Source organism: Oryzias latipes, chromosome 2 (assembly GCF_053564925.1).
Source record: "Oryzias latipes strain Hd-rR chromosome 2, Olatipes_Hd-rR_3.1".
NCBI lineage: Eukaryota > Metazoa > Chordata > Actinopteri > Beloniformes > Adrianichthyidae > Oryzias > Oryzias latipes.
In genome coordinates, this window is record NC_136238.1 from 6,875,164 (window position 1) to 6,902,985 (window position 27,822).

The following is a 27,822-nucleotide window of genomic DNA, read 5'->3' on the forward strand; positions in this document are numbered from 1 at the left end:
GAGCAGAGAGAAACACGCGAACCCTCCCCAAGTAAATGATTAGCTTGTCTTAAGCGTGGCAAAACGGACTTCCTACACACTCACCGCCAGCAAGACGGCATTCTCACACGGCGGCGATAACCAACCACCCACCGGCTCTCTCTGTTGCAGCAGATAACAAAGCTTATTAAGACTACACACAGCCGCGCGCTGTCAGGATTGTTGTCACAATTGCGGCGAACAAAGAACTCCCGCTGTGGAGGACGAGAGAGCGGCATTGATTTGCACAAAGATTTAAACGTGGCCGTTCGTCTGCACAGATGAGATATGCAACGGATTTTTCGTTTTTTTTTCTCGTCGTGTTGCGTTTTGTTAAGAAAATTGTCTGTAATAGTTTGTGTGATGGCCCCTCCGGTGCCCCGCGGGCCCTCTCTTCCCGCCGGGCTAATTGCGCGGGTCAGCCGGGTGACACCGGCGCTCTCGGCTAACTGTGATCTGGCTTACAAAGGGGGCCTCATTAGAGGGCCGTTAACTGCAGCGAGCGCACGCCGCCTCTCCTCCCGCCACCGTAATGAGAATGACAGTTGCTGTCGTTTTTTTTTCCAGTCTTTCTGGTAAAATGTACTAAACGAAAACTAATTTTTTTTTCTTTTTTTGCATAAAAATGTGTCTATTTTAGCGGGGTTTTTTTCCAGATCTGCGGCGGTTACAATAGAAGGGAAAGAATGAGGTGAAATTGGGAGCAGCAGGCTAATGATGGCAGCGACACTCTAAGAATGGTTCCCAGTGGCTTCAGGGACGGTGGGGAGCGTCCTAAACGGGACGCCTAGTCCCGGACCCCTCTTTTCCGCTAACGAGGGTTTGATGAAGTGGCCGTGCTAACTTAACGAGGTGCCTTGATCTGGGAAGGGGGGAGCTTTGAGAGTAAATATGTGCTTTACCTGAAAGCTGCTACCAACATCTGTAAGAAGCAGGAGAGAAGTGATGGAAGAAAAGAGATAAAGGGAACAAAAAAGGAAAGAAACTGGGCTCTTGGCGACGGTAAAGAGTCTTTGGTGATGAATAAGGGATAATGTATGGGGGGGGTAACCACTTCTCATGGCAGGTACATGTCTCTAATTGGGTGCCCTAATCCCATTGGCTGTCACCCCCTCCCCCTCCCTTTTTACTTTTAGACAATGCGCTGGGAAAAAGAGGCTCTCCAAATTAATGCAGATATAATGATGGGTCCAACTGTGGACCTCTGCTCCCTCTGAATGCTGATGAAGGTGTGTGTGTGTGTGTGTGTGTGTGTGTGTGTGTGTGGGAGGCGGGACAGATCTTCCCGGGAACCCCGGCAGATAAAGCCGGGGATTTTGGTCACTCATTTCCTGTGTTTTCATGTCCTCCTAATTATACTTCCATTGAAGTGGAAGGTGAATCCTGTCTGTCGTTCCTCCATCACTGCTTTCTGTCTGCTCTCCTCAGTTCCTCTGAGGTAATTGGGAGTCTGCAGCATAATGTGGGAGTGCTCAAATCAAAATAGTTCCAAGAAGAAGGGGAAAAAAAACAATCTGGAAGAAAAAAAAAAAGAGGGATGCAGCAGCAAGCAGCACCCACGCCGTTCCTGCTGCAACGGATCTCAAGGAACCGGGGTGGAAAAGCATGAAAGCAAGCAGAGGCTTAGCAGCCGTGATGTCACCGTGAGAAAAACAAAAATAGGACGTGACTGCCTTAAACTCCCCAAAACGGCTCAAACCATTCGAGGGCAAATGGAGGAGGCAGCGGTTTTTCCGTTCAGCAGTCATGGGTGATTTTTCTCCTCGCTGCATTAGGCTCTCTGATCTTCCCTTGAAGACGCGCTTAACGCTGATCTGGGCTCGCTTCCGTGAATGCCAACACCCACTCAGCTACTTGTTCCAGTTCCAATCAACTGATGAGCCAAAAGAAAAAAAAAGAACTTTAAGTCAATTTTGAAAGTGTTTGAAGTTAGCCTGAACTTCTATCAGGAAAGGGTCAGCTAAAGGAAATAAATGGTCAGTTACTAGAAAAAGTTGCTTTTCGTCTGCTACCCAAACCACATGCACCTACCGTCCCCCCCTTTGAGCTTTTCTGCAGGCGACAGGCCCGGATCCTTGGTGCTGGATCCAACCGTGGCCCGTCAGAGGAGCTCTGGACACTGGGCCCCCGGGCCAGGCTCCAGAGCGGGGCCCCGGTGACGCCAACCTGGGCCTCTGTAACTGAAACTGGTTGGTTTCTACTAATAAAGGGGGTTCTGAACCCTTCACTGTTTGGCTCGCCACCTAGGACTGATTGTATGCGAGAACTGGACAGAGTGACCCCTCCCCCCTGCATTCCAAACAGGAAGCCCCCCCCCCCCCCCCCCCCCCCCCCCCCCCCATCTCCAAAAAGCCAAAGTGCCAAAAAATTGTATACAAACATGGCTAATATAAGTAAAGTTTATCCACAAATAGTAACGGCTGGACAGTTGGTCAAGTGTGGAACTGGCATCCAGGAAACAAGGGTTCAATTCCCAGCGTATGCAACAATGAGCTCCATTCCTTGGTGCTTCATACTACTGTCTAATACCCATGTAGCCACAGGGAGGCCCAGTTCTGGGTCACCCTGTGTTGGTTCCCAGCCTGGATAAAATACAGGGCTAGGTCTTGAAGGGCACCCAGCGACAGCTGAAGGGATATGCCGAAAGGTGAACAGTTTAGTCTCAACTACAGAAGGGGTTTATGCAAATACACACCTCGTGTGTCAAAAGATTCATAACCCCCCTATTGTAACAGCAACGTCTGCCCAACACTCGAAGCCTTCAGGTCTTATCTGTTTGCTCAGCTGCTGGACGGGATAAGTTAAAAAAACAAAAACAAGCATTTACTAGCAAAAGGGCAGACCTTAAAAGCCCCAGCACCCATTGGCCTGTTAAGAAACTGAGGATTTGAGCATCCCACTTAAATATATGTAGGTCAAAGGTTTTTTTTTTTTTTTAGTGAATGGAATGGAAACTTCGCATGCAACCAGCCGCATAGAGGCTTTTTGGTGAACTGGGCAATGTGGTTTGTTTATTGATGCGCTTCAGTCTGGAAGTTCAGTAGGCCTGCTTACGTGAAGTCAATTATATCTGGTGTAAAGTCATTTATTACAAATAAGTGGAGGTCTGAAAGACCCTTGAAAATGGTGTTTTGGGTGTTTTTAACAGCTTCTTAGCTGCAGAAAAGATGGTGCCAAACTATACTTTAACCCTAACTTCTAACCGTGTTTATAATTGTAGAAACACTTTAATGAAAGCCTAAAACAGGAAAAACTGTAACTGTTAAGGTCGCCAGTTAAAATAAAGTTGTTGTTTTTTTGATGGGCGACAGGGGGAAACTGACATTGATGTCTGCAGCCAGGTCCTCCTGGGTTCTTTGTGGAGACGATGGAGAACAAGTATGAAGAAGATTAAGCTCAAAATGATGTTCCTTTATGCAAATCAATGTGAATCAGGAGCAGACGAAAAAAGGGCAGTTTGGAGAAATAATAGAAAAAACGCTGGGCGGGGCCACAAACTCCCTGCATCCACTTGTACACAGACAAATCCATGAACGTCTTTACTTTCTTCGTCTGAGCTGGAATATTAGATTAAAAGATAAGGTTGCAAAAGAGAAGCAGTCAGTTTTTTAGTGTGTGAAAATCCAGAATCTCCTCCATCAAGAAAAATAATTGTGATTTTCTTCCGTTTTGCATTCTGCACAGAACAACTTAGCTCACATCTGACCTTCTGTTGGAAACCAGGACCCACACAGGTGTTTGAGGAGCCAGGAAGATGAGCTAAAAACCACACTAATTGGTTTGTGGGACGGTGCCAGGCAGATGTGGCACCTCTGTCCAGGTTCCCGCTCGGCCGGGGCCAGCAGGTTGCTATTCAGGCCACGTGTCAGCCTGTAGCCGGAATGAGAAGTGCCACGCCGCTAATAGATAAACACAGACATTAAATGGGCTCAGCAGGAGCTCTGATGAAAGAAGAGGACGGAGGGAAGCTGGCAAAGTCTGAAAATGTTTCCGCAGAAGAAGATGGCCACGTTTTTCCTTCATTATAACTCGGGCAAAAGGTGATGAGTTTGTTTGCAGAATGAGAATGGGAAGCGTCTGGGTGATGATGATGATGATGATGGTAATGGCAGCGCAGATAAGGAAACATAACCCACTGTGGTGAAATGGTCCGTATGCTCTTCCTGCGGCCGCGCGCACCGACTCACACTGAGGTCTGCCGCTGCGACATTATAACCGCATCTATCATTAAGCAGTCTTTTCCCAGGCAGAGCCGCTAATGAACGCGCACGACTGAGCGTGTTTGTCTCCCAGCGAGAGTGTGTCAACATTTGGAGAGCTGATGCAAAGGTGGGGCCGTGTGTGCGTCTCGTGCCACAGCGACGGGTATTTTATCAAAACCGGTGGAGCTCGTTTTGCCTGAAAAATGCTCGTTGTTTCATCATAAAAGCCTCTGAAAGGATTGCTAATAAACCTCATCTTCAAAATAAAAGCGTCAGCAGACATCACTAACATGTCTAGTGGTTTAGTCGAACTGTAAATATCTAAAAAGAATACATGTTTTTCATTATTTTTCATTTTCTAAATGAATTATTTGATCGTCTTTCCGTCTGTCGGTTTCCTAAAATCTCTTCAGGGCTGTCAGGAAAAAGATTGAAGACTCACACAAGGACAGAACAGACGACAAGAGCAGGCATCTTAGGGGAAAAAAATGACAACAATCTGTGCAAAGAAACACACAAAGTCTCCCTCAGTGTGATCCCCCCTAAAGGGCAGGAACTCTGACAACAACCGATATTCCATTAAAACCTCAAATCCTGTCCAAAATCCTGCTCTATAGTTTCAACTTGGTGTGCTGGGAACCAAGGATGACCCCGAAATATCAACCCCCACCTCAAAGCAGGAGGTGGAGACATTATGGTTGGGGGTCTTCCCTGCTCCGGGGACAGAACATCTCACCACACCGGATGAGTAGACTTGACCTCAGTGTGAAACAGACCCTAAAACACCACCAAGAGACCGAGCAGCAGCCTGAGAGGAAGCCCTCAGAACATGCATGTCCAAAGTCCGGCTCCTTTCATTCAAACCACAGTGGACTGTACTTCTGAATGATTGAAATGTAGAAGTCTACAGTGAGCCTTTTATCATATGTAATATGTCATGTTTCATATTAACCCAGATTTTTTTCTTCTTTTTAAGATGTTTTAATTTAACATCTGTAAAGGAAGCTGATAGGTTGAGTCGAGGTTATGGACCTCTGACTCCCAACAAGGGAGAAGTTCTGAGTAGATGGGCTCTTCTGGATGTTTGGGTTTGTTTTAGAAATAAAGATCTGTCATTTCTTTTAACATTTACATCAATATCTCCTCACTGTTTGGCCCCCACTGAACCTCTGTCCATCCATCCATCCATCCATCCATTTTAAAGCCTGTTTTGGGGTCCCGGGGTTCCTGGTTCTCAAACTGAAACTGAAAGATTTCATCCAAACGCTCCATCTCATGCTGAATCACATGAAGTAATACGTTTGTTGAAACGACTTCTGGAAGTAACGTCGTGAAACCTTTTGCTGGGTGTGATTCTCTCGGTTTGATCGTGTTTTTGTTTTTTTGTTCCAGATTTGGAAAGAAAAAAGACGACAAGAGCAAAGATTCAAGCAAAGTGTCGAAAAGCAAGCTGGACGCTCTGAGCGAGGAAGAGTTGGACCAAAGAGACGGGTACGAACAGCAAATGGATTCTAGTGTCTGATGCTGCGTTCACGCCGCCTTCGGCAGCGCGTGTCCGATCAACCGCTTTCAATGACAGGAAACGCTCGTGAACACGCGTTCTGGGCTTCCGCTTTCAACACATTAACACTCACGCAAGCTTCTACGAACGTTTTGGGCTCCTGCTACAAAATGTGCAACTATTGAACACGCGTTGAAATTTAAACTAGGTCAACCGATGACCAATCTGGGACTCGGATTTGGTAGCCAATGGTAGTAAGAGAAGAAGAAGAAGCCCTTCCCTGCGTGTACAGTGTGAGCACAAAATGTTAAACGCGTTATTGATGGCAGTTGTGAAAGTAGCCAAACAGATGAGAAAATGGCTTTAACTACACTGTTTATGTTCTTTCAACTACCGTAACTTCAGCCAAATGAATGTCATTCCAACGGATTCGGAAGTGGAGGAAAGTGGTTTTGCACCGTGAATCAGCTGATTCACGTTGATTGCGTAAACGGTTGAATAGCTATGGTATCTTAAAGACTATGGTTGTGTCCGAATTCCTTCCCTCCTCATTTTAGAGAGCGTTCTCCGTTTTCTAGTTTCTCAGAAGTCTCTGCCAAAAACCCGTGTGCATCCATGCTCACTATATCGGCGAAAACAGACCACATTGCATTGCTTCGAAACGTTTCTTACCAAACAAAGGCAGTTAAATGTATTTTTTCAATAAACCAGCAACGTTTTCATCTTCAGAAGATAGAAGATTCATAATCGTGGCAAAACGCTCATAGCAAGTAGCTTTTAACTTTGTGAAATTGACGACGTCATATCCACATTTAAAAAAAAAAAGAGAGTAGTGAGCATGGTGTCCGAATTGCTTTTAAAATTCAGGGCACTACATAGTGCTGCACCAGTTGGGGTTAAAGGGTTAAATGACGGTTTAAGTTGTTTCTGCTTGTAGAGTAACAGGCTCCTCCCTTCCACTCTGACAGCAGTGACCCGCGTTATGGCGATGCCCGCTCCGGTTACATCACCCCCGACCGAGGTTCCCTCCCAGACTACGACGACGATGACAGCGACCCCAACTACGCCCGCGTCAACAACTTCCGCCAGGCCCCTTCCCCGCTCTTCCAACCCAGCCGCACTCCTTCCCCGGCGATGCCAGCGGGACAGAGCGGTCAGCTCCACCCCGCCGCTGAAGAGTTCGACGGGCTGTACGCCAAAGTCAACAAGTCCAGACCTCCACCTGCTTCCCAGAACCAGCAGCAGGTGTACGGAGACAGGTGAGACGAGTCAACCTGAGGAGACGTTTTGAGACACAACTATTTAGTTCCAAGAGAGTCCACTACTGAAAACTTGTAAGACTGACCATCAAAACAGAAATTTCCCAAACAACAGATTCAGAGTAACGGTTTATGTGCTGAAAACCTTTTAGCTTAACCATCATAGGCTGTACAAAAGAACTGGACTGAGCCAGTGTGATGTCATCTATTTTTAAGAAAAAAGTTTAAAAAAATTCGGAGACCGGACGATTTTTTGACGTCGTCAGTGGTAGGCGTGTGGCAGTAAATGACTGATAGGAGGATCTCCAAGGACCCGAAAACCGTCTGACGTTTGGCCGACTTCAGACGACCCCCCCTGCCCCATGCTGTCGTCCAACTGCCACCGTCCAATTGCTAGAAATCGCAGTGCGGGCACTTGATGAGGGCTGTTGACATGGGGCGGATGCCCGCCGATGACCAGATGTTGCCCGTGGGTCCTGCCTATGAATCCCGATGTGATTGGACGCTTGGACTTTCGTTTCAGGCACTGAGCCTTTGCCCCGACTGGGTTTCAAAATCAGGCGTGCCGCTTTTATTATATAACCCCCCCGGCTGGTGGACGGTAGGACTTGATATGGACGACCACCATCCGGAGACGTTTACACATCGTCCATTCAGGATGGCTGCTAGTCGGCGATCCAGCTGCCACCGCCATGTGGCCGCCCAATGATGTTGGACGTGGGGGCCGGCAACCTCCAACTACTTACTTTGATGCATTTCATTGGTCAGTTCATAACTTGAAGAACTTGCACTGTAGAAAAATATCATGACTTTAACGAGGATTATCAAGAACATGATTTTAAAAGAATGAATGGGTATTCTGACAAATGGATGGAATTTTGGCTTCTTGGAGCTGGTGGGTTCTTCTCGTTTGGAATGCCATGGGGGGGGAGGGGTCACTCAGTCCAGTTTTCATATACAGTCAATGGTCGGTAAAAGAGGACATCTGAGAATGAACCAAACCCTGAGAACAAACCACAGTTTCCTAAGATGGAGCCTTGTGGGACACCTGAACTGATGTTCAGAAAAATGGAGCTGCACATTGTTCTGCTCAAACAAATTTTTTTCTTATGTAAACGTCGGAACACAATAAACTAGAAATGTTAAACTAGAAATGAGTGCAGCTGGAAACTGGTGTTTGCTTGTGCTTTGGATGCTCGTCCAGAGTTTGCACCTGTGATGGAGGGCAGACGCACACACGGTTATGCCGTGTGGCATGACTGGCATTAAAGGCGGAGTATTACCACAGATCTACATTCATGGTCCACCAAGCTGTGGATGCATAAAACATGAGCGCATGTTTTCATTGTGGTGCCATACTGCACACATGCACACTCATGGTAATGCCATGCATGATTTATGCAGATCTTCAAAATAACTTCTGTTATTGAAGTACATTTTTCTCTGTTTAATCAGACATACCTCCAGTGGGGTTTACAGAAAGACCTTTCCAGAATAGAACAGACTTATGATCCAACACTCTCAGAGTTTGAGGTCACTCATTTTAATATTCTTTAATGGGGGAAATCAGCAAACCACCAAATACTTCTGTGGACCAAAGGGCATTAGCACAGTGACAGCAAATACTCCGGAAAACATTAAACAAACGGTGTACACAAAAAGATCCCAACATAAATAAAACAACAGCACTACGAAGGAGCTTTTCCCAGCATAAAATATGGAAAAATGTTGTGTTAGACATGTTTTTCTTTCCCTTTGAACTCCCTGCTGAAGGCTCGGTTGGTGCACTGAGACAGCACTCTGCTCTCAGCATCTCTTGTATCTCTGACACACACTTTTGTCGCACAAAGACACACACAGGGGCTGCAGTGTTGCCTTAGCTCGCTGTTAAGTTCTTCAACCGCAGTTTCTGCTGCTGCTGCTTGTCTTGGGGGGGGGGGACCCTGGATTATCTGCTGGATCAGGTAAACATATGAGGGAAAAGAAACAAAAATCACGAGTTTCTCTTTACACAAAAGCCGTCTGACATTAGCTTTTACCATATCATAAGTGATGGAATGGTACAAAAGAAAAAAAAAAGGATGGTAGATTGTTTTCTGGAAATTAAAAAATGCAGCAGGTCAGAAATGCTTCTTGTTTTTGTCTCAAGCCAAACTAAAAAAAATAAAAAAACACTCAGGGAACTCTGCATTTTATATGGCTGGCCTCCAGTTATGTCACCAAGAGATGTGGACGACAGGAGCATGCACAGGATTTTAGAAGGGCTGGGGCTCAAACTCCTACACCTTTAGTGAAACTGAATGATATAAAGTTCAAAGAAGGCTTTTCTAATCGGAAAATATTACGTTAAACAAAGCTATAAACTCGCTATCAATACGGTTCATTCATTTTGACATTTCCCGGAGTTTTATTTTGAACTTGGTACCCAGTTTCCTGTCCCTGCATGATCTGCTCTGTGTTGAATTGATGTGCCATCTGTAGACGTCTGGATAAAGTAAAAAGTGACGCCTTGACTAATTATAAAGTGTTTTTCTGAAATATGAACCATATCTATGCTCATTGAATCAGTGGACGGCGAGTTAGACCAGAACGCACAGATTCAAGTTGCTCCGCTGTCACGTCTTCTTTTCAGTTCTCAGCAGTTTCTCTCTGTGACCCTGCATGGCCCTGCGTCCAAGCAGAGCTGCAAATATAGAAGCGGCAGCTTAGAACCCCTATATTACCAAAAAAAAAATGGGTTCAATGGAAAACCGGAGGTTTTGTAGCCAGATTTTTTCTTGTATCTCTGATAGAAATGTTTTAATGTTGAGGAGAGGCCAGTAGGGCACTTTTTATTACAAGCCAAAAAGGCCTCAAGCTCTTCTAGGGTGCTATGAGTGTACGATATTAGCCTGAAACAGCTCCGCCCCCAGGCTAACAGACACGCCCACTTTCTCTCTCTAGCGGCGATCGGATAAACGCTTTAATTTTCTAAGCACATCCATGTTTGCAAGATTTCGGAAGTATTTTTGCCGTCGTGGGAGGAACGCGGGCACGCTGCTGAGGCCGACTCTTGGGTGACGTCATAAATTGGGCAGCAACCACAAGGAGAGAAAGGCGGAGCCTGAGAGATCAAGTCGTCTTGCTTCCGGGTAGAAAAGTGAGCTGCGAAAATAACTCTAATTTAATAACAAAATGTTTCTTTAGTGTGCCAAAGGTAATATATTATCATATTTATGGATACAGTTTACTCTGAGGCATGATATAGGCCCTTTAAGCTGCTGCTAGGTGCCACCAGTTAGCCACCACACAAACACTAGATCCTAACCCTTCATGTGGCAGCATTTGAATATCTCCACGCTGAAAACTAAACAAAAACTCCAACAACAACAAAATAAAAAACTGAATACAAAACTCCCATAATGCACCTGGTCCACTGCTTGCCTCACTGTGGGGTGGGGTCATAGTGAAACAGAAGTCAAGTGTTGATACTTGCCAACTCATCTATCCAGCAACAAAGCAGCACCTTCTGATTTGAAGAAGGCAAAAGCCCCATCAACTGCTGGTTTTACCTGTTCCAGGTGTTTCCACGTCTGAAGACTGAAGGTACAGACTCCCTGAAAAAAAATCATGGTGAGGATGCTTTTAATGCCCCCCCCCCTCCAATGTTTAACCCTTTGGAGAAAATAGGGCTTCTGACATCTCAGACTTGACAAGCCTCAGGTAGCTTCAGGATCCAGATGTCTCACCCACCTCACATTGTTGCTGCTGCAGCTGTTTCTACAAAACGCACCTCATTTTTTTTTTTTTGTTGCACATTGTTTAGTTTTTGAAAAAACAATAAGAAATCAGCTACATTTCATGAGCTATTCATCTGAGGTGGTTTCTTTTTCATCGCACTAATACATGACACATTAAAGGTGAATAATGCTGGGATTTTCCTGTTGCATAAGTGCAGCGTTTATGCTGATAAACAGATGGGAAAAGTTTAAAGTACACGTACGATGACAAGGACCAGGGAGCTTCGTTTCTGCTCACAGAAACACAGGACTCTCGATTATAGTCTGTATTATTTCTGCTGGACTTCCTCAAACCTGAACTAGACGTGAAAATGAGAAAAACCGTCAGGGGGTTGGACTGAAAAACGCATCGTTTCCTGTGTGAAATAATACAGGCGGCGTTAAAACGTCCAGTTAAACTATTAATGTGACATTGTGAATCAAACCCTGAAGTCAAGACACCCAATCGCATCCAGAAATGGAGAATTCAGAGACGAGGAAAAAGGAGACCAGACAAAGGAGAGCAGGAGAAAACATAAAAGGAAAACATGGAGGAAGAAAAAAGAAAAAAAAGGAGGTTGTGAATTAGAGAGTGGAAGCGACAGGGGAGGGGATGCAGACGAAGAGGAGGGGGGGATAATTAGCTACAGTCTAGCAGCCTGACAGATCAGTTAGACCACTTTAGTTATCGTCCACAAGTGGAGGGTACTTCATTACCAACCAGTGCCCCCCCCCCACGGGTTTCTCTGTCAGCGATCCTTCGTCTCCTCCTGTGTGACTCATCAGTGCGCTAGGCGGTCTTTACATGAGGAAGAGTCTTCGTTGTCTCTCTAAGAAGGTCCCTCCTTACAGCCGTCTGTGCCGACCCCTTTGTCTAAACGTGAAAATTATACACTATAGATCGTTTGAATGTGTCATTTTTGTATTTTAATGCTTCTGAAGTCTGGAAAATTGGGTTGAAACGACCGGGAAACGCTAGAAAACTGCTTTCACACTGCACTTCTGAGAGTGGAGCGAACCGTCAGGAAATGTCATTATAGGAGACAAAAAATCCTCCTCTGAGCACCACATCTTATCCAAATCCACTGAACTCACAGTATTTTACGCACTATAGGGCGCATCGGATTGTAAGGGGTGATTTGAGTTAACGTCATAAATAAGATGCACTGAACTATAAGACAGAAATCTGTAAGTCAGACTTTACCAACTGCTTCCACGGTAACTCTAGAACCGCTTTGTAGCACGTTAACCACGTTAGTAGCGTTAGTCACGTTAACATATTCATAAAAACTGTCAAGCTAGGTACTTGCTGCCCTCCGCCGCTTCCGATGAAAAGTTGCGTGAATTTGCTTTTCAGGCTTCCGGATCTCAAACTGTCACAATCACGCATCGCTGCGCACCTTTTTTAAGCAGTTGTGGTTTAACCAATCAGAGACTCAGAGTTGATAGCGACGTAGGGATGGTGTCCTTTTTTTCCAAAGTTCATCGTGGAGGAGAAATAAATCATTGCAGTTGTGATGCAACATCAAGTCTTTCATATATCGGAACGGAGCTGTGAAGGAAACAGCCTGGAACTTTGACGTAGAGCTTCACAATAACACCAGAACCGAGTGTTTTGTCAGAGCGTCTTTTATTTCACAACATCATCAGCAAACCAGAATTCATTCATACATAACGCGCTCCGGATTATTTAAAAAAATAATAATAATACTTAGGACTTTTAGCGGTGCCCTAAAGTAGGGTATTTTTAATTTTTTCATCTTTGGTTGAAAATCCGGTTCCTTTTTGTTATACTCTTTTCAAGTTCAGATCTCAGCTGGGTTCATTCTTTACTATGTTCTCCTCGTCCATGTATGGGCTTTCTCCAGCGTCCTCCCACAGTCCAAAAACATACTTCATAGACGATTCAAACGTATCCCTTTGCGTTCACACCAGGCGTGTGAAGCGCGTTCAAGAATGCAGATTTTGCTACGCGCTTTTAGCATGTGGTGTTCACCCAGGACTGTCGCTGCCTGATACTAGCGCGTGTTCCCACAAGAGGCCTGAAACGTTGCAGGGGTGTGAATCTGGTGAATCTCGCTCCAGGTTTTTTCTTTCACAACTTTATTTGGATAAATGAAAGACTTGGAGTCGAAGAATTCCAGCCGGGCACAAAGTTGGTTTGTCCGTCCATACGTCATCACTATCAACTCTTATTTCCTTCCTGGTTGGACTTTCAATGTGCGATCAATGGACACGTACAAGAACAGACATACAAACCCGCGAAGCGTGAACGCGAAACTTGCATTTATGCTATTTTGCATTGAAAGTTGTCGCTTAACCCTTGTGCTATCTTAGATGACCCCCCGTTCCATTGACGTGTTCTCCCTACCATGACAAAGGTGGATAAAGGTGGAAAGATTTCATGTAATCCATGGACACCAGTGAAGATCACAAATCATTGAAGAAAAAGGGTTCAGAGCACTGTCTAGTGGGTCTAGATGACCCAACTTCCAATGTCAAAGTGCCTAGGATAGCACAAGGGTTACAGGCTCATTTCCAAGCTCATTCTTAACATAGCGTTTGATGTAAACGTGGCCCCGCCTATGATGTATCCCGCCTTAGCCTCTAAAGTAGCCGTATAGGCTCCAGCAGCCCCGAGACCCTGACCAGGACTTAGCGGGTCTATAGAATGGACAGTGTTAACCCAGTAATCAAGCTGCCATGTTTCAAACTGACTCTATGCTTTCGGTACTTTGTCATTACGCTCCATTGTTCTTGATAAAGTTGCTCTTGCTCATGAGCTGCCCACTGCATCCAAACCACACGCTTACTTGTTCAGAAATAGAAACATACATGTGGGGTTTCTTAGGAAGCGGGGTGTAACCTAGCAACAAAGCTGTGTGCTGGTGGTTTTTTTGTTTTTTTTAACCACTGCACTAAATTCATGTGTGGCTTTCTAAATTTAGACTTTTCCCCCTGTAGTTTCAGCTCAAAGACTAAGAAACAGCTGCTTTACGTGGGTTTTCTTACACCGTTGGGTGTAATTATACACGTACAGACAAAGTAAAAACATTTTAATTTTATTTTTCTTTCTCTTATTGAGATGTACAACCTTTGCTGTCAGCGTCCTCAAACTTCCCGCTCTGTCTTCCTAATTTACCGTGGGACGTTTTCATTAGGCCGTCGATGGCAGGTGGGTTCGCTGATGTGCGTCACGTTTGATTAGAGCTGCGTTACAAGCTGACCTGTGGAGAAAAAAAGGTTAGCTATGCTTGTCAAATTTTATTAGCCGCGAGTCGGGCTTTGTGGGAACCGAGAGACGAGATGAAAGAGTCGTGTGAAAATCCGAGGCCAGAGTGCAGCGATGTGAGCAGTTGTTGTGGAACGCGGCGCCGGGTGGAGAAAGGGGAGCCGAAGATGAGGTGTAGACTCAGGAAATGACATTTTGTTCAGTTGGGACGTCTGCCACGGGTCAACGAGCGGCGCTGCATTCCTTCTAAGTTTATGTGACAATTTGACAATTTCTAAATCACTCCAGACAGGCACGACTAATTATTGAGCGCTCGACAACGATGCTACACGATCAGTTTGACTGTAATTTGTCGGGTCATTTTACAGTTTCTGAACGTTCCTCATTCCGATTCTCCTGCTCTCTCTCCCAAACGGAAGACATCACAGAACGAGAGCTCCCATTAGGAGACCTGCTGAAATCTGGTTTGCCACCAGGAAAATAGATCTTCTTGTTTTCCAGCGTGGATGTGCTTGTCAGACACCATCTGCCTGGGGAAGAGCTAAAATAAAATAAAAAAAGCTTCTTTGAAAAGACGCCATTAGCGTTGGCTGTGGATGGGGCTGCACTTGTGGTTTTAGAGTTTATCAGTGCTCCGACGGAGCAATTAAAGAGGTCTTGCATTTCTCTGCTTTTCAGTTCCCAACACATATGAAAAAACTATCAAAGACTCATCTTTGTCCTTTATTTTTGACATTATCCTTCAAGTTGGAGTCGTAGATGAGTTTCAGCAAACTTAATAGATCCGGATAAGAATCCTAAAAAGGGGGCGGGGTTTGGCTCACACCCTCCTCTAATGCCACTTACACACCAGTCATGTGATGCGTGTTCCAGAACGCACCAAACGGGTATTCTTGAATGGACTACCCTCTACCCCTTGTGCTATAGGCACTTTGACATTGGGAGTTGGGTCATCTAGACCCACTAGACAGTGCTCTGAACCTTTTTTCTTCAATGATTTGTGATCTTCACTGGTGTCCATGGATTACATGAAATCCTCTCCACCTTTATCCACCTTTGTCATGGTAGGAAGAACACGTCGGTGTAAGGGGTGGGGTCATCTGGACCCCACAGGATATCACAAGGGATACTAGCACATAAACTTACAGTAGGGAGAGGCTAGCTGCGAAATGTCGCAGCGGTGTCAATCTGGTGAATCTTGCTCCGGGCTTTTTTTCTTTTACAGCTCTATTTCGATATATAAAAAACGCAATTATTAATGTCACCGTTTTGAAAAGAAACTACTCATACTCACTACCAAACCCGAGTCCCCGATTGAAGTTAACTTTTAACTTTGTACGTCAAGCCCGAAAATTGACTTTAAAACCTGCATATAGACACATAGACGCAAAAGTTTTGAACGTGGAAGTCCGAGACACACATACATGCATGTTTACGTGGTCGTGGTGCGGTGGTAGGGCCAGGTCACTTCACCAGTTCACTGCTAGAGGGCTTTTGATACCTTAACAATCTCAACCCCCCCCCTCCCAAGTTTGTAAAATTGCTAAATTCAGCTGTACCAGAGGGGAAGTTTTATGTACTACATCCGTTTATCTTATTTAGATTGATATGACCGTGTGGTCAATTCATTGAAGGCCGTGTCACACATCCATTACGTACATGTTGCGCATATTGCATGGAGGAAAATTGGTCATACGTGGAAAGAAGGGAAGAAAGTTGTGGTCTTTAAGTGAAATTTACACAGTTGTAAAAAACCACAGAAAAAGTACAAATAAACGACACAAAGAGCACGCAAATCAGCGTAAATCATGAACCATATGTGGTTATTGTGCTGGTTTTTATGCAATTCATTAGTTATTCATGCGTCCATTAGGAAATTTGAATGTGACGTATATAAAAGCTCTACATCTGTGGCACATGGGTGATAAGTCCAGTTAGACATACGTGGAACGATCATGGAAAGACACTAATTTGGGAAGGCATCTCACAAAAATACCGCGCATTTGCGTAACATATACGTAATAACAGCGCATAAACTACGTAAAATACGTGTAAACTGCATAATTATCAACCTACCAAAGGTCTTCAACAGCTTTTTGTACGTAGAGCCAGCCAAATTTGCATCAACACCCGTCAGGTGAAACCCTTAACGGACATCTGCGCACATCAACAAACGCAAGAAACACTTATGAATCATGTATATTGCGCATGTATCATGAGAGACAACAATGTGCTAAATTAAAGTTAAATTACCATTAGCGAAATTTGTTCTCCGCAATTGACCCATCCTCATGGGGGAGCGGTAAGCTGCAGGCACAGCCGATGTGAATCAGGAACAAAGATAAAGCAGTTCGAAAAATATCGTATCTATGATGCAGGAAATACTCTGGGCGGGGCACAAGCTCCGTGCTCCGCCCCATTTTCATGTAACCAATGAACCAAAACCTGGATCTACGTATTCGCATTTTTCATTTTTTAAATGTGAAACACAACCGGATCGGGACTCGGTATCGGCAGGATTCTAAAAATCAAATGCCCCGCAAAAAATCGGATCAGGACGTCCCGACTGACAAACGTGTTGTTTCATTAAAAAGTGGAAAAAGTGCGATCATTTGTGTTTCTGTCAGTTCGGGGATCTTGTCTGGGCTTATTTCTGATGTAGCAGCAGGAAGCCAAAAGACGGACCACACGCTTTGATTCCACTTCCAGGATACAAGCAAAGAAAAACCTACAATCAGAGCGTTTTCCCTTCTCCGTGTGCTTTTCTTAAATCAGCTGCCCACAGCGGGAACGAGTCACCAAAGCAGCAGCAGCAGTGCACTCTGCCCAATTAGTCAGCCCTCGCACTTTTTGACACCATGGGATAGCTGCTTTTCTCACATTTTCCTTTCCTCGCTTTCACATGAGCAAAGGTTGTGTTGTCACTCCAGTCCTCCTGCTCGCTCTTGTGCTTTCTTCATTTTTTTCTTCCACTGTTGGCTTTTCTCTCCTCCTCTTTCTTTCCCTTTTTTTTTATAAGTCCAAGAAAGCCACGGTTTAGATCCCTACCTTAGATTTTGGACGATACTCTATTATAATTAAAGGCTGCTTTTCTTTTTGAACATCTGGGAAAACACAAAGAAAACCGCTGACAATTTTGGGGAAATCAGCATTTTGCACATGTGTGAATTCCAACACAAACACACCTCTTTCTGTTTATGGAAGGACTGATTAGTACTTACTTTAAGAAAATTACAGAAAAATACTGCTGTCGTCAATTCTGCAGGAGGAGCAGCTGCATGAAAAGAAACAAAAAAGAAAAAGCAGTGCTGGTAGCTCAAAAGGTCATGGAGGAAAACCAAACAATCAGTCTACAGATGGACCTGGATGAAGCACAGCTGTTTCAGATGTCATCCAACCACCCTAAAGACCGTGTCACACAACATTTAGTGCATCTTCCACGTATGACATTTCACGATAAATGCCTGATATAATTGTTTCTTCGTCAATGCACAGATATTTGTTGAGGGTCTCTACGTGAATTCAGTTTTGAGCTGTTCAGAATTTTTGGTCAGTTGAGAATAACACAGTTTACATGTATTTTACATCGTTTATACACAATCATTACTTAAATCGTACGCAATTGGGCATGATTTTTGTGAGACGCATACACAAGTGTGGCTTTCCACGCAGGTCCACGTATGTCTAATGAACTTTTCACGCATGTACCACCGATGTATAACTTTTACATCGCGTATATGGCTCACGTATCACGTTCAAACAACGTATTTGATACATATATACAATATAAACAGCTCAGTAATCACGCACGGTTAATATTCCACATTTATTTCCGTGTTCAGCTTATTCGTACTTCTTCCGTGGTTTTAACGTTTATTCTTGATACATCTGTAAAAGTTTCACGTAAAGACCAAACTTTTCTTTCTTTTTTTATACATGTATTCACCAATTTTTATCCGTAGAAAATGTACGTATGGGCTGTATGACACAGCCTTAAGATGAGGGTCTTCCAGAACAGGCTTCTGCAACCTTTGGCTCTATTAGGACCATCTATTTCAACATATGAAGGGGCACGAACTACAATTATTATTAATGTCCTTTCTATGGTCGGTTTTCAAATGGTTGGTACTTCCGTGTTTTTAAAAGGACGCCATCTATACATTACTACCAAATCAGAGCCCCTGATTGGTCAATGTTCTATTGGTTTAACTTTTGAAACGCCTTCAATGGCCACGTTTTTTTAATGTAGAACCAAAAAACAGACATTGAAATTTGCGTAAACTTTGGAGAATTGAACACGGAAGCTTGAAATGTGCATATATGCACGTTTACACAGACTTTTCATTGGAAACGGTCGTTTCAATGAGATTTCTGGTTGTAATGCACGACAAATAGTAAAATAAACTGCGTTTTTATTTTATTTTTTAGTTCCACTGCTGGCATTACACTACTGCTACAGGTGCTGCATTTCGATGATCCTATGTGACACTGGGTGTCTTTTATTTTGAAAGGAAGTCATGTTAACCTCTTTCAAAATGTATAAACTAGCCCAGAACAAACTTTTTCTGTTTTTACTCATGTTTTATTTATGCTGAAAAGAGCATTTTATTGATATTTATCCTATTAGTAACAATAAAATAAATAAATATCGGTGTTTTATTTTTCTAAAAGACTTTGTGGCTCCAAAAGGATTGAAGTGAGAAACCGACCTAAACGGCTCTTTAAGTGTTGACGTTTGCAGACCCCTAGAAGGAAAGACCTTAAAGGCCACGTTTAATCGCACTACGTGTTGGGAATAAAGAGCAAAGAGTCTGAATTTTATCTGACAAATGGTTTAAGGTCTCTTATGTGGCTGTTTTTTTTCTTTGCTGCTGCTTTTCTTCCCACTGTAAACATGCAAAAGAAAAAAAATCCCCATTTTTGTCCCAAAAAGTCTGGAAAATATTATCCGAGCGAGGCGGCTAAAACAATGGAAGTGCCTCGTTCAGGAAATGAGTTTATCTGCGGGAATCGCTGTGATGCCAGCGCCTCGGCAAAGGCTGGAAAGACGCCTGAAAGCTCCATGCAGAAAGGTTTCCTGTTCTGTTCTTTGATGCATCAAAAACCGTCAAAGCAAACGGAAAAAAGCCACAAATCAGTTCAGTTCATCAGTAATTTTATTTAAAGTTTTCTACTTTACTTTGACCCTTGACTATTTGGAAAAAAAGGACGTCCAGCCGTTGTTTTCCACACTGCTATAAAGTATAAGAAAATCCACGATGTCTTTCATTCGGACGCATTTTTTCCAGAGCTGAATGTGTTGAGAGCGCCGCGTCTCCTCAGCTGTGATCTGATTCCCCGTCCTGCATGACACTCGTCAGCTAAAACGGTTGAGGAGCGCTGAAGCTGGTGTTTACACAGCCGTCCTCGGGCCTGCAGACAGCAGCAGCTCCTATTAGCAGCTGACGACAGCTTTACCTGTCCGTCAGCGAGCGCACGTGCATCATGGGGGAAAAAAAGGGCCGTCGGCCTACTCTGTTTCATCCAGAATCTGCAGCCGTTAATATCATCATATTTGCCGTCGTCGGTGATGGAGGCTGCAGCATAATGAGATAATTACAGAGTTGTCTCATTCGGAAAGCGACACTTTGACTCAATCAGGAAAGAAGGCCTAATTAGCAGCCCAGGGATTGGCTAATGGGATTTTTTTTTATCCTCTAAGGATCTGTGCTTTTATTTAAATGTTGGTGGGGGCTAAAGCAGTAAAATCAATCCCGATCCCATCCTTAAGCCTCATGTTTGGAGGTGTAGTGGGGGGAGGGACTAGAAAGCCTGTTGGGATCTTATCTAAACATTATAATTACATAACATATAACAGTGTACACTTTTCTAGAATTACATTTTCTCTAGATTCTTGTATTTTTGGGGTTTGAGAGGAAAACGTAGAGGTGCAAACATCAAAGTGATCAGATCTTGAGTCCCTGTATGGGGCAACACATATTCAAGCGACCACTTTGGGCTTCCACGCTCAATACTCTCACACGTCGTTGTGACCTATTTACAGTTTAAATGACAATGTACGAAAAAACATTCAAGATTTTGGTACAGATTTTGGAAATGTTAATGCCAAGAATAACCTTAGTCTGAATAAGTTTGTTTTATTTTGAAGGCAACTTTTAGGAACTGTACCCTTTTATTTTGATTGTGTGTATAACTGATAAACTGTTTGTTTTGACGGTCAGCATAGCTACTCAAGGTTCTACGACCATTTTCAGGCTCTATGTACTAAACCGCATTTGACCAATCAGAGACTCAGATTTGGTGCGAACGTTTGGATGGCGTCCCTTTTTATTGATCATGGAGGAGAAATTAATAATCGCGGTTTTGTGTCTGGCTGTAATTATGTGACACCAATCAGAATAAAGCTGTGAGAGAAAAAGCCTGATTTAAATTTAGTTCACTTCAAAATATTTGTGCCTGGTGTGAACGTAGCATTAGAAAAAGGAAATTAGACAACCGGATTGTAGTGTGTGTCGACATCCTACGGGGCACAACTTGTGCGTGGTCAGTAAGGAGCCAGTTCTCGCACCTTACCAATGACCAGAGTGTGGCCTAAAGACGGCATCACCCGTACTACAAAAGTAGGTACAGCTTCCATTAGTCTTACGAATACTTCATGATACACTTACCACACGCACGACAATGGTACGTTCTATTTTCGGGACGTCACTTGAAGCGACCGTCAGAGTCTCAAGGGAACCGCAAGACACACCTGCACTCCTCTGAAGATGCGACCGCTCAGACGACCCAAAAACAGTGCACCACCCGTACAGGTGCATGTGACATGATGCCAATCCAGTCCACGCATCTGTACTGAGACTCAAAACCCTTTTTTTTACTCATGGCAGAAAGTTTTTAGCAGTTTGAAACCCACCAGCCGGGCGTTGGGTCATCCCATCGTCGACGAGTGGATGACGGTTCGCTGTAAGTCAGAAAAACAAACCCGCCGCGTGTTCCACGTCCAGAATTACAAGGATTGATGGTACAGTGCGCGCAGACGCACGCTCAGGCAGGTTTTCTAATTACAGACAGGGTCATGGGAGATACTTAAGCGTGTAGGCCGTGTTCTTCTCTAATGAACCTCTCTATCTGCTCTCAGCTCTTCGTCTCTCCCTTCTGGTCAATGACTGCCTGCGGGTCATTAGGATGTGAGGTAGCACATTTGTAAAGTAGGGGGGTGGGGGGTGTCAGATGCTACAGAAGTTTGCTTTTGTCCTTGTGTTCAATCTTTCTCTTCTGGAATATTGTTATGCGGCGTGCGTCTCCCGAGGGCAAAATGGCAAACAGGCGTTATATCAGTGTCAATATTAGATACCTGTTTCCATTGCAGCCAGTAAACATAGATAAAAGACAGCAGTGTGCTGCACTCCGGCGGCACATCTCCAGGGATTTTGTCCACGCAGGAGCACACAGTTTGTCTGCACTCTTGTCTATGTGTGGACAGAGATGTACTTTAGGCTTATCTGCCATCAAGGTCCAGTGAGCATGGTGCTGTTTCTCTTTCAAATGTGTCCTTATTCTGCCCTGTTTTTATCGCTCTTTTCCTGTTTTTCTCTCGAGTTAACCCTCTGGCCTTCACCAAGATCTAAAAGCGTAGAAGTCTTCGGAGGTTGATGGGACATGGTCAGAAATTCTCATCTGTGGAGTTTTGGTGGCTGATGTCGGCTCATTTGACCAGCGTTCAAGAACGTGCTACACGCATGTCCAGCCCATGGTGTTCACACTGGACAAGCGGGGAGGGGCTTCTTCTTTTTCTGCTGTTTGCTAGCTTGCTCCATGCTTTTTGATTTCCAGCTTGGTTCCAATATACGAAGGACTTGAAGTCTTTTAATTCCAGTCGGGCAAAAACTACAAGTATTAATTTCTCCTTCGTGATCCATTTCCAAACAACTGGCACTTCCTTGAATGAAAACGGACGCCATCCATACGTCACTACCAAATCTGAGGCCCCGATTGGTCAAAGATCAACCGGGTTTCACTTAAAACCTGCATTCAATTTTGAAGGTAGAGCCTGAAAATCATGGTAGAAACTTGATCGAAATACTTCTGAACACGGAAGCTCGAAAACACACGGTTCCATGGACGTTTGTTTGGAAGTTGTCTCGTGAACGTCCATTGCAGAGGATGTTGTGATTGTAGCTTCAGAGGAACAACTTCCTGTTCATCGTGATGTAGAAAGTTACAGGGAACCAGGGTTTTTTTTTTAAAAGACTTTATGCTAACTTAAACTTTTTTTCTTTTGACGTTGGTGGATCTTTGCTCCAATTTAACACAGACCGGACTGACTGGGGAATGAGTGCAGGTTCAACAGTCAGCCAGTTGGTGGCGGTATTTCCCAAAACGCGTTCCAAGGAGGACATAAAGCTTAACAAAGAAACCGTTGTAATCCTTAAATCATCAATTGATTACAAAATAGGGCTTTTTAACTATAGAACGTTTTTTGCACCTCCACACTTGAGTATGTTTACCTATATTTACAATGTTTTTTTGTATTTTTTTTGTATATTTTTGATGTTGGCCACTCCCAGGTTCAGGTTTTATTTCTGAAAAACTTTCAAATGAAGTGGATTATCTTAGAACTCGGGTTTAGACCAAACTTAAACCCCCACACTGGTAGGCAGGTATGAACGTTCACCTGAACTTCACCGTGGGTCCAGAAAACGAGGTCTTGGTGAATTTTTGTAGATAAAACATTTGATCTGCCAAAGAAAGAAAGTTGAGGAGCTTGATGAGGAGAAAGACAGGAAGTCCAAGTTACAAATCGGAAGATGTGGAGTTGGTGAGCAGTACTTATCCATAAATAGGGATGGGTACTGTTTGGATTTTATTCTGTGTTGAACGGGTAATTTTGGTGGTTTTGGTGCCTAAACGGTGCTTCAAAAATGAAAAATATACACCAACGTTTTCCAAAAACATATAAGCATAATGAAGGAGAGCAGTTGAATGCACCTAAGATGCTTCATTTCATTCCATCTGTCAGTCTGAAATAAACACGTATTTCACCACTCAACGCCATGACAACGGCTCTTTCTTTTCTTAGCATCGCATGCATCATTCTTATCCTTCAGGTCCCTAAATTAAGAGCGTTTGTTGTGAAGTACAGACAAACTTTCACTCGCGTTGCCTTTGGCATTTTGACTGAAGTTCCACCCACCCTCAAGGCCACACCCATTGTCATATGAGACCGCCCACAATATCTGGAATGGTGAAATGGTTGGCCAGAATTCTTCAACAAAACTGAGTGGAATATAATTGACTCACATGTCTGAAACGCAGCGCCGGAATTTTTTTTTTTTTTTAAAGGGTACTGAGATTTGGTACCCGTGCCTATCCAAATATGGTCTGCTCTCAAAAGTGCACTGTGAAAGCAAACCTGCACACTTTCCATCTAGATTCCAAACGGATCTCAGTCTCCAGAAAGGTTTGCTTTATCTGAAAAACACAAACGAATGTAGATGTTTTTCTCGTTCCCCACAGAGAGCACCCGCAGGCCAGAGCCGCCCCCGGTTACGAGGAGCTGGAGGCTGCAAGGCGCCGAGTCCTGGACCACGACCCGCACCGGGTGAGTTAGCATAATCGATGGTGCTCAAACAGAAGATGAAAGACTGCTCGTCAATGTCAGCAAGAGAAACAACATCAATCAATAAGTAAAACTGAAAGGTCTATTTCTGATCCAGCTCCCAGGAGCCTCCCATGTTTCCCAGGTCATTTTCATCCCCCTTGTTAACATTTTGAGGTGTGCTCCACCCGCTCTCCTTCTCATTAGGTCTCTGGGAAGATCTAACGGACCACTGACATTTCCATCCACCCTTACTTTCAGCTTCACACCGCAGCTTTGTTTTTTCTTTCTCTTTCTCCCACTTTCTCATTTGTGCTCTGCCCCTCTTTCCCCCCCTGTCATTTGTGCAACAGTAGCATGAAAGCCCTGACGGAGGCAGATACTTTCCTTAAACAAGCGGCACTGCTAAATGTCCCTGAACCGCCATCGATCCAGCTCCAGGAATCATTTCATTTACCTTTTGTAGTCCTGCCAACTCAGCATATTCATGCAGGAAATCAATAGCCATTTATCACTCATTTAAAGGAGGACTTTTTTTCAAAGTAGAGAACCCAAAGATGCAGGAAAAATGGCTCTTTGGTCCAAACCTCTGCTGTCCTGCTCGCTTTGCAAACATTTCCTCTGATTTTTGTTGCTTTATTTGATCCATCTGAGATTTGGAGATCCCCGGACAAGCCCCCGATGGATTTATCGAGCGTCCAATCCGCTGACAAAACCGGACTCCCGCTGTGCCCCCTCCTCCTCCTCCAACCCCCCTCGTGTTTATTGAGCAGCAGTCTTGATTACATGCGTGTGCGTCACACACACGCTGGGTTTCCGAGCCTGCAGGCCCTTCTGTCTCAATCAGCACAGAATCTCCGATATGGTGGTTTGGTCCGCAGTAAGCAGCAGCACCACCTCCACCCCCCGATAATGAAACACTCCGTCGCACGAGTGACCGGAATGAAGACACAGAGACACGTTTGGTCCTCAGAAAACAAAGATGGGAGGAAATGTTGTGTTTTAAGGTTTTACTGAAACACTCACAACATATTTCACAGAGAAAAAAAAAGGCTGAAATGTTGACATTTTATCTATTAACATGATCTTTAAAGTTACATTCAGTTGTATCTTTCCATTAAAAATCCATTTTAGTCTAGTATGTTTCAACATTTAACATAAAACACTTTTTTTTTATTGTTCGTGTTTTTTCAAGTTTTTACTAATTGAAAACAATCAAACTTTTAAAAAACTGAACTAATTTATTACGTTTTGAGTAGTTTTTAAGAAAAAAAAACATCTAATATTCTGAATATTTTAATACCCAGAATTCCCCCGATCTAGTTCAAATATCCACACATCTTTTGATCTATTTCTAAAGTGTTCCCAGTGGTCTTTTAATTAAGATTATAAAGTTCTTACCCAAATAGAAAAATCCCTCTCGATTTTTAGGACGTAGTTTCTGCAGAGCGCCTGGAGGTCTGTAGAAATTCTCTTCTGACTGGTGGGCGGGACCAATGGCACAGAGCAAGCCGGACTCCACTTCCCATCATCCCTTTGTTTACACTCTCTGCCACTAGCTTACAGCCCCTCGAACCCCTAACGTAACCCTACAACAAAAATGGCGAGCAATATCTGAGCTGAGGAAAACAAAGACGTATATGGATCTATTTGTCTATTTGCACAGCGTGTTTTTCTACACAAAAACACAATTTCAACAGTTTGGGTCTGTAGGAGGAGCAGAGATGTGTCTGAGGCTCGGACGGCCACTTCAGGGTACATTGTGAAAATGGAACGTGCCATTGCTGTTCGTGTGGTAAGTCTTTATGACGTACAGGTGATGCTTTTGTACCGGTCCCCAACGCCACACTCTAGTCATTAGGAAAGTACGTACGTACTGACTACACCAAAGTTTCATGCACGGGGTGTGCTCTTAATACAGATGTGCCGGTAGGACGGCCATAAGTCGCTACACTCAACAAGCACACACTTATCACATGAACAGCACTAATGGGCCCCTTGCGCAGGTTTCGGTGGAGTGGAGAAAATGAAAAATTGCGTTCCACGTGCCTTAGTCTCACCTACTGCACTCTTCCATGTTGTCTCCGTAGAAAAAAAGTGCTCTCCGGGCTCACTGAGCGGTCTACGACCTTCATATATCCTGGGCATCACCCAGGTCCCTGTATCCACCCGTGAGGACGGTTGTGACAAAGGCCCTTGAATTTACTTCCAGCAATGATAAAACAAAAAAAACATTTTGCTTTCAAATTGATCAGGGGTGTCAAACTCCGGGCTCCGAGGGTCTGCTCCTGCTGTTATTTTTTAGAAATCCCGCTGCTGAGTACCTGGGTCAGGTGCGTTTAGCCAATATGGAGCTTCAATGGCAGGACGGTTGAAAAACATGTAGGACACTGACACTGGCCTGAAATCAGACACCCCTGAAATAAATGCTAAATTGAGGTTATATAAGTGCTTTGATGTATGTTTGGATCACTAGGTGTTAATGGGGGTTAAGATGTACTCCAGGCGTCATTTCAGCCGTTCAGGAGACGTCAAGATCCCCTTACCGAAAACTGGAACTGAGATGGAGCCTAAATACTTTAAACTGCACCTTTGAACGACCAAATCCCATCTTCAGATCTCCATATTCAGGAGGCGAGAAAGCCGTCGTCCCCGCAGAGGCTTGTTCATCTTCTGCTGCTAACAGAGCGGAGTTATCGGCGCCGCCTCCGTTTGATGCAACCACACGTTACCGCGCAGCCTCCCCATTTTGTCTGCTGTGAGAGGAGCGTAAGAGCAGACCACTTGAGCGCGGGCGCTCTCTCCGGCACGGCGGCCTTGTTTGATCAGCCTTTTAGCCGTCACCTCCCGCGCGCCGCGCCGCTCTTTTCATGCTCGCCTCTATCTGTAGCCTTGAACAGTTAAAAAGGTTTTCCCGAGCTCTCTGCACAAGGCCAGGAGCGCCATTCTTCCCTCTGTGAGCGCCGTTTGAAGGTGAGGATGAGTGTGCGTCTGCTCCTCCGAGCCCCGGCGATATGGATCCCACACAGAAGGGGTGAAAGACGATGTTTATCCACGTCTGGGTTTATCGTTTGAGCTGGGAATCCTGATCCACAGTGAAATGTGACCTCCTCTCCCCCCTCTGACTCTAACAGGTCTGTCTGGGATGAGACCCTTCCTCGGCATGTTCCCTGTCGGCGGATAGGTCACGGCTGTAATTATGCCAATCACACTGTCCCGTTCCCTTCGTCTGTTTCTCTGTATGCTAATGAGAGGCTCCCTGTAATGTGTTGATGGCCAATTAAACTTCAAAAGTTTCCTCTCAGAGACGCCTTTGTTCTTTGAGATCAGCTACCAGACTTTTCAATCTTTCCGACGGAAGATTTGGGATTTAAGGCTTTGTGATGTTTTAGGAAAATAACGATGTTGATGGATTTTACTCTCATCTCTGAACTCGTGTGGCATCAACAGACGGTTTCTGTTTGGGCTCCAACACCCCCTCCTGACCGCTCCGACTCAACTCTGCGGAACTTTTACTTTTCAACTTGCAAACCATGCTTTAGATCCCATCGTTTGCTAGTTCCACGTCTTCTCTGGGGGATAATCTTAGGTTTTCCGGCAGTTTATATTTCCGGTTTTAATGGGAAACTTATGCAACCATTGTTGGTTTTGGCTGAATTGTGACTTTGATATGTGATTGGGGAGGGGTAGACCCTCATTTGGAATCAGATGAAGTCTTAGGACAGCTTTTGAAACCCAACAGTCCGACTGTTGTTTGACGTACAGATGTAATCTGTGCCTGAAAGTCGTAAACATCAAAGTGTTTGAACCCTGATAAACCCACTAGTCTGCCGACACGTGGCAAATAATTTGACCATTTCTCCATTTAAAGCAAATGATCCCAGAATTTCCCGTTCCCGGTCTCCCACTAGCTTCCAGCCCCCCACTCCCCCCAACCTACCATTACCAGTGCTAAAACAATATTTTTCGTCTGCTCCTGATTCACAACTGAGAAAACCCCAAAAATGAAATTTAGAGCTTAATTTTCTTTGCAAATGTCCTGCATCTTCTGAAAAATGCCACAAGAGCACATTTAAAAACACAAATTTCATCAGAGCGGGTCTTTAACAGCTCAAATGTTTGGGCTTTTCGCTTCCTGATCTTCTCCCCTCACCTTAGTTGTGTTTTATTTTGAAAGTTGCTGTGTTTATTGAGGCTGTATTCAGTCTAGACACGTTTGGTTTGCTCAAAGTGAGCCAGAGTTCGTTTCCCCTG

General features: G+C 44.3%; 1 protein-coding gene across 3 annotated transcripts in view; it reads left to right on the forward strand.

The window, feature by feature from the left end:
- Nucleotides 1-27,822, forward strand: part of pard3ba (par-3 family cell polarity regulator beta a) — a 167,972-nt gene that overhangs the window by 107,627 nt on the left and 32,523 nt on the right. For 2 of the 3 annotated variants that reach the window (XM_023966108.2, XM_078931566.1), the window contains 3 exons: nucleotides 5,613-5,711; nucleotides 6,690-6,980; nucleotides 23,487-23,571. In XM_023966108.2, coding sequence (XP_023821876.1) covers nucleotides 5,613-5,711; nucleotides 6,690-6,980; nucleotides 23,487-23,571 — 475 coding nt within the window. The remainder of the gene's footprint in view (nucleotides 1-5,612; nucleotides 5,712-6,689; nucleotides 6,981-23,486; nucleotides 23,572-27,822) is intronic. The other variant, XM_023966113.2, reaches the window with a different exon arrangement.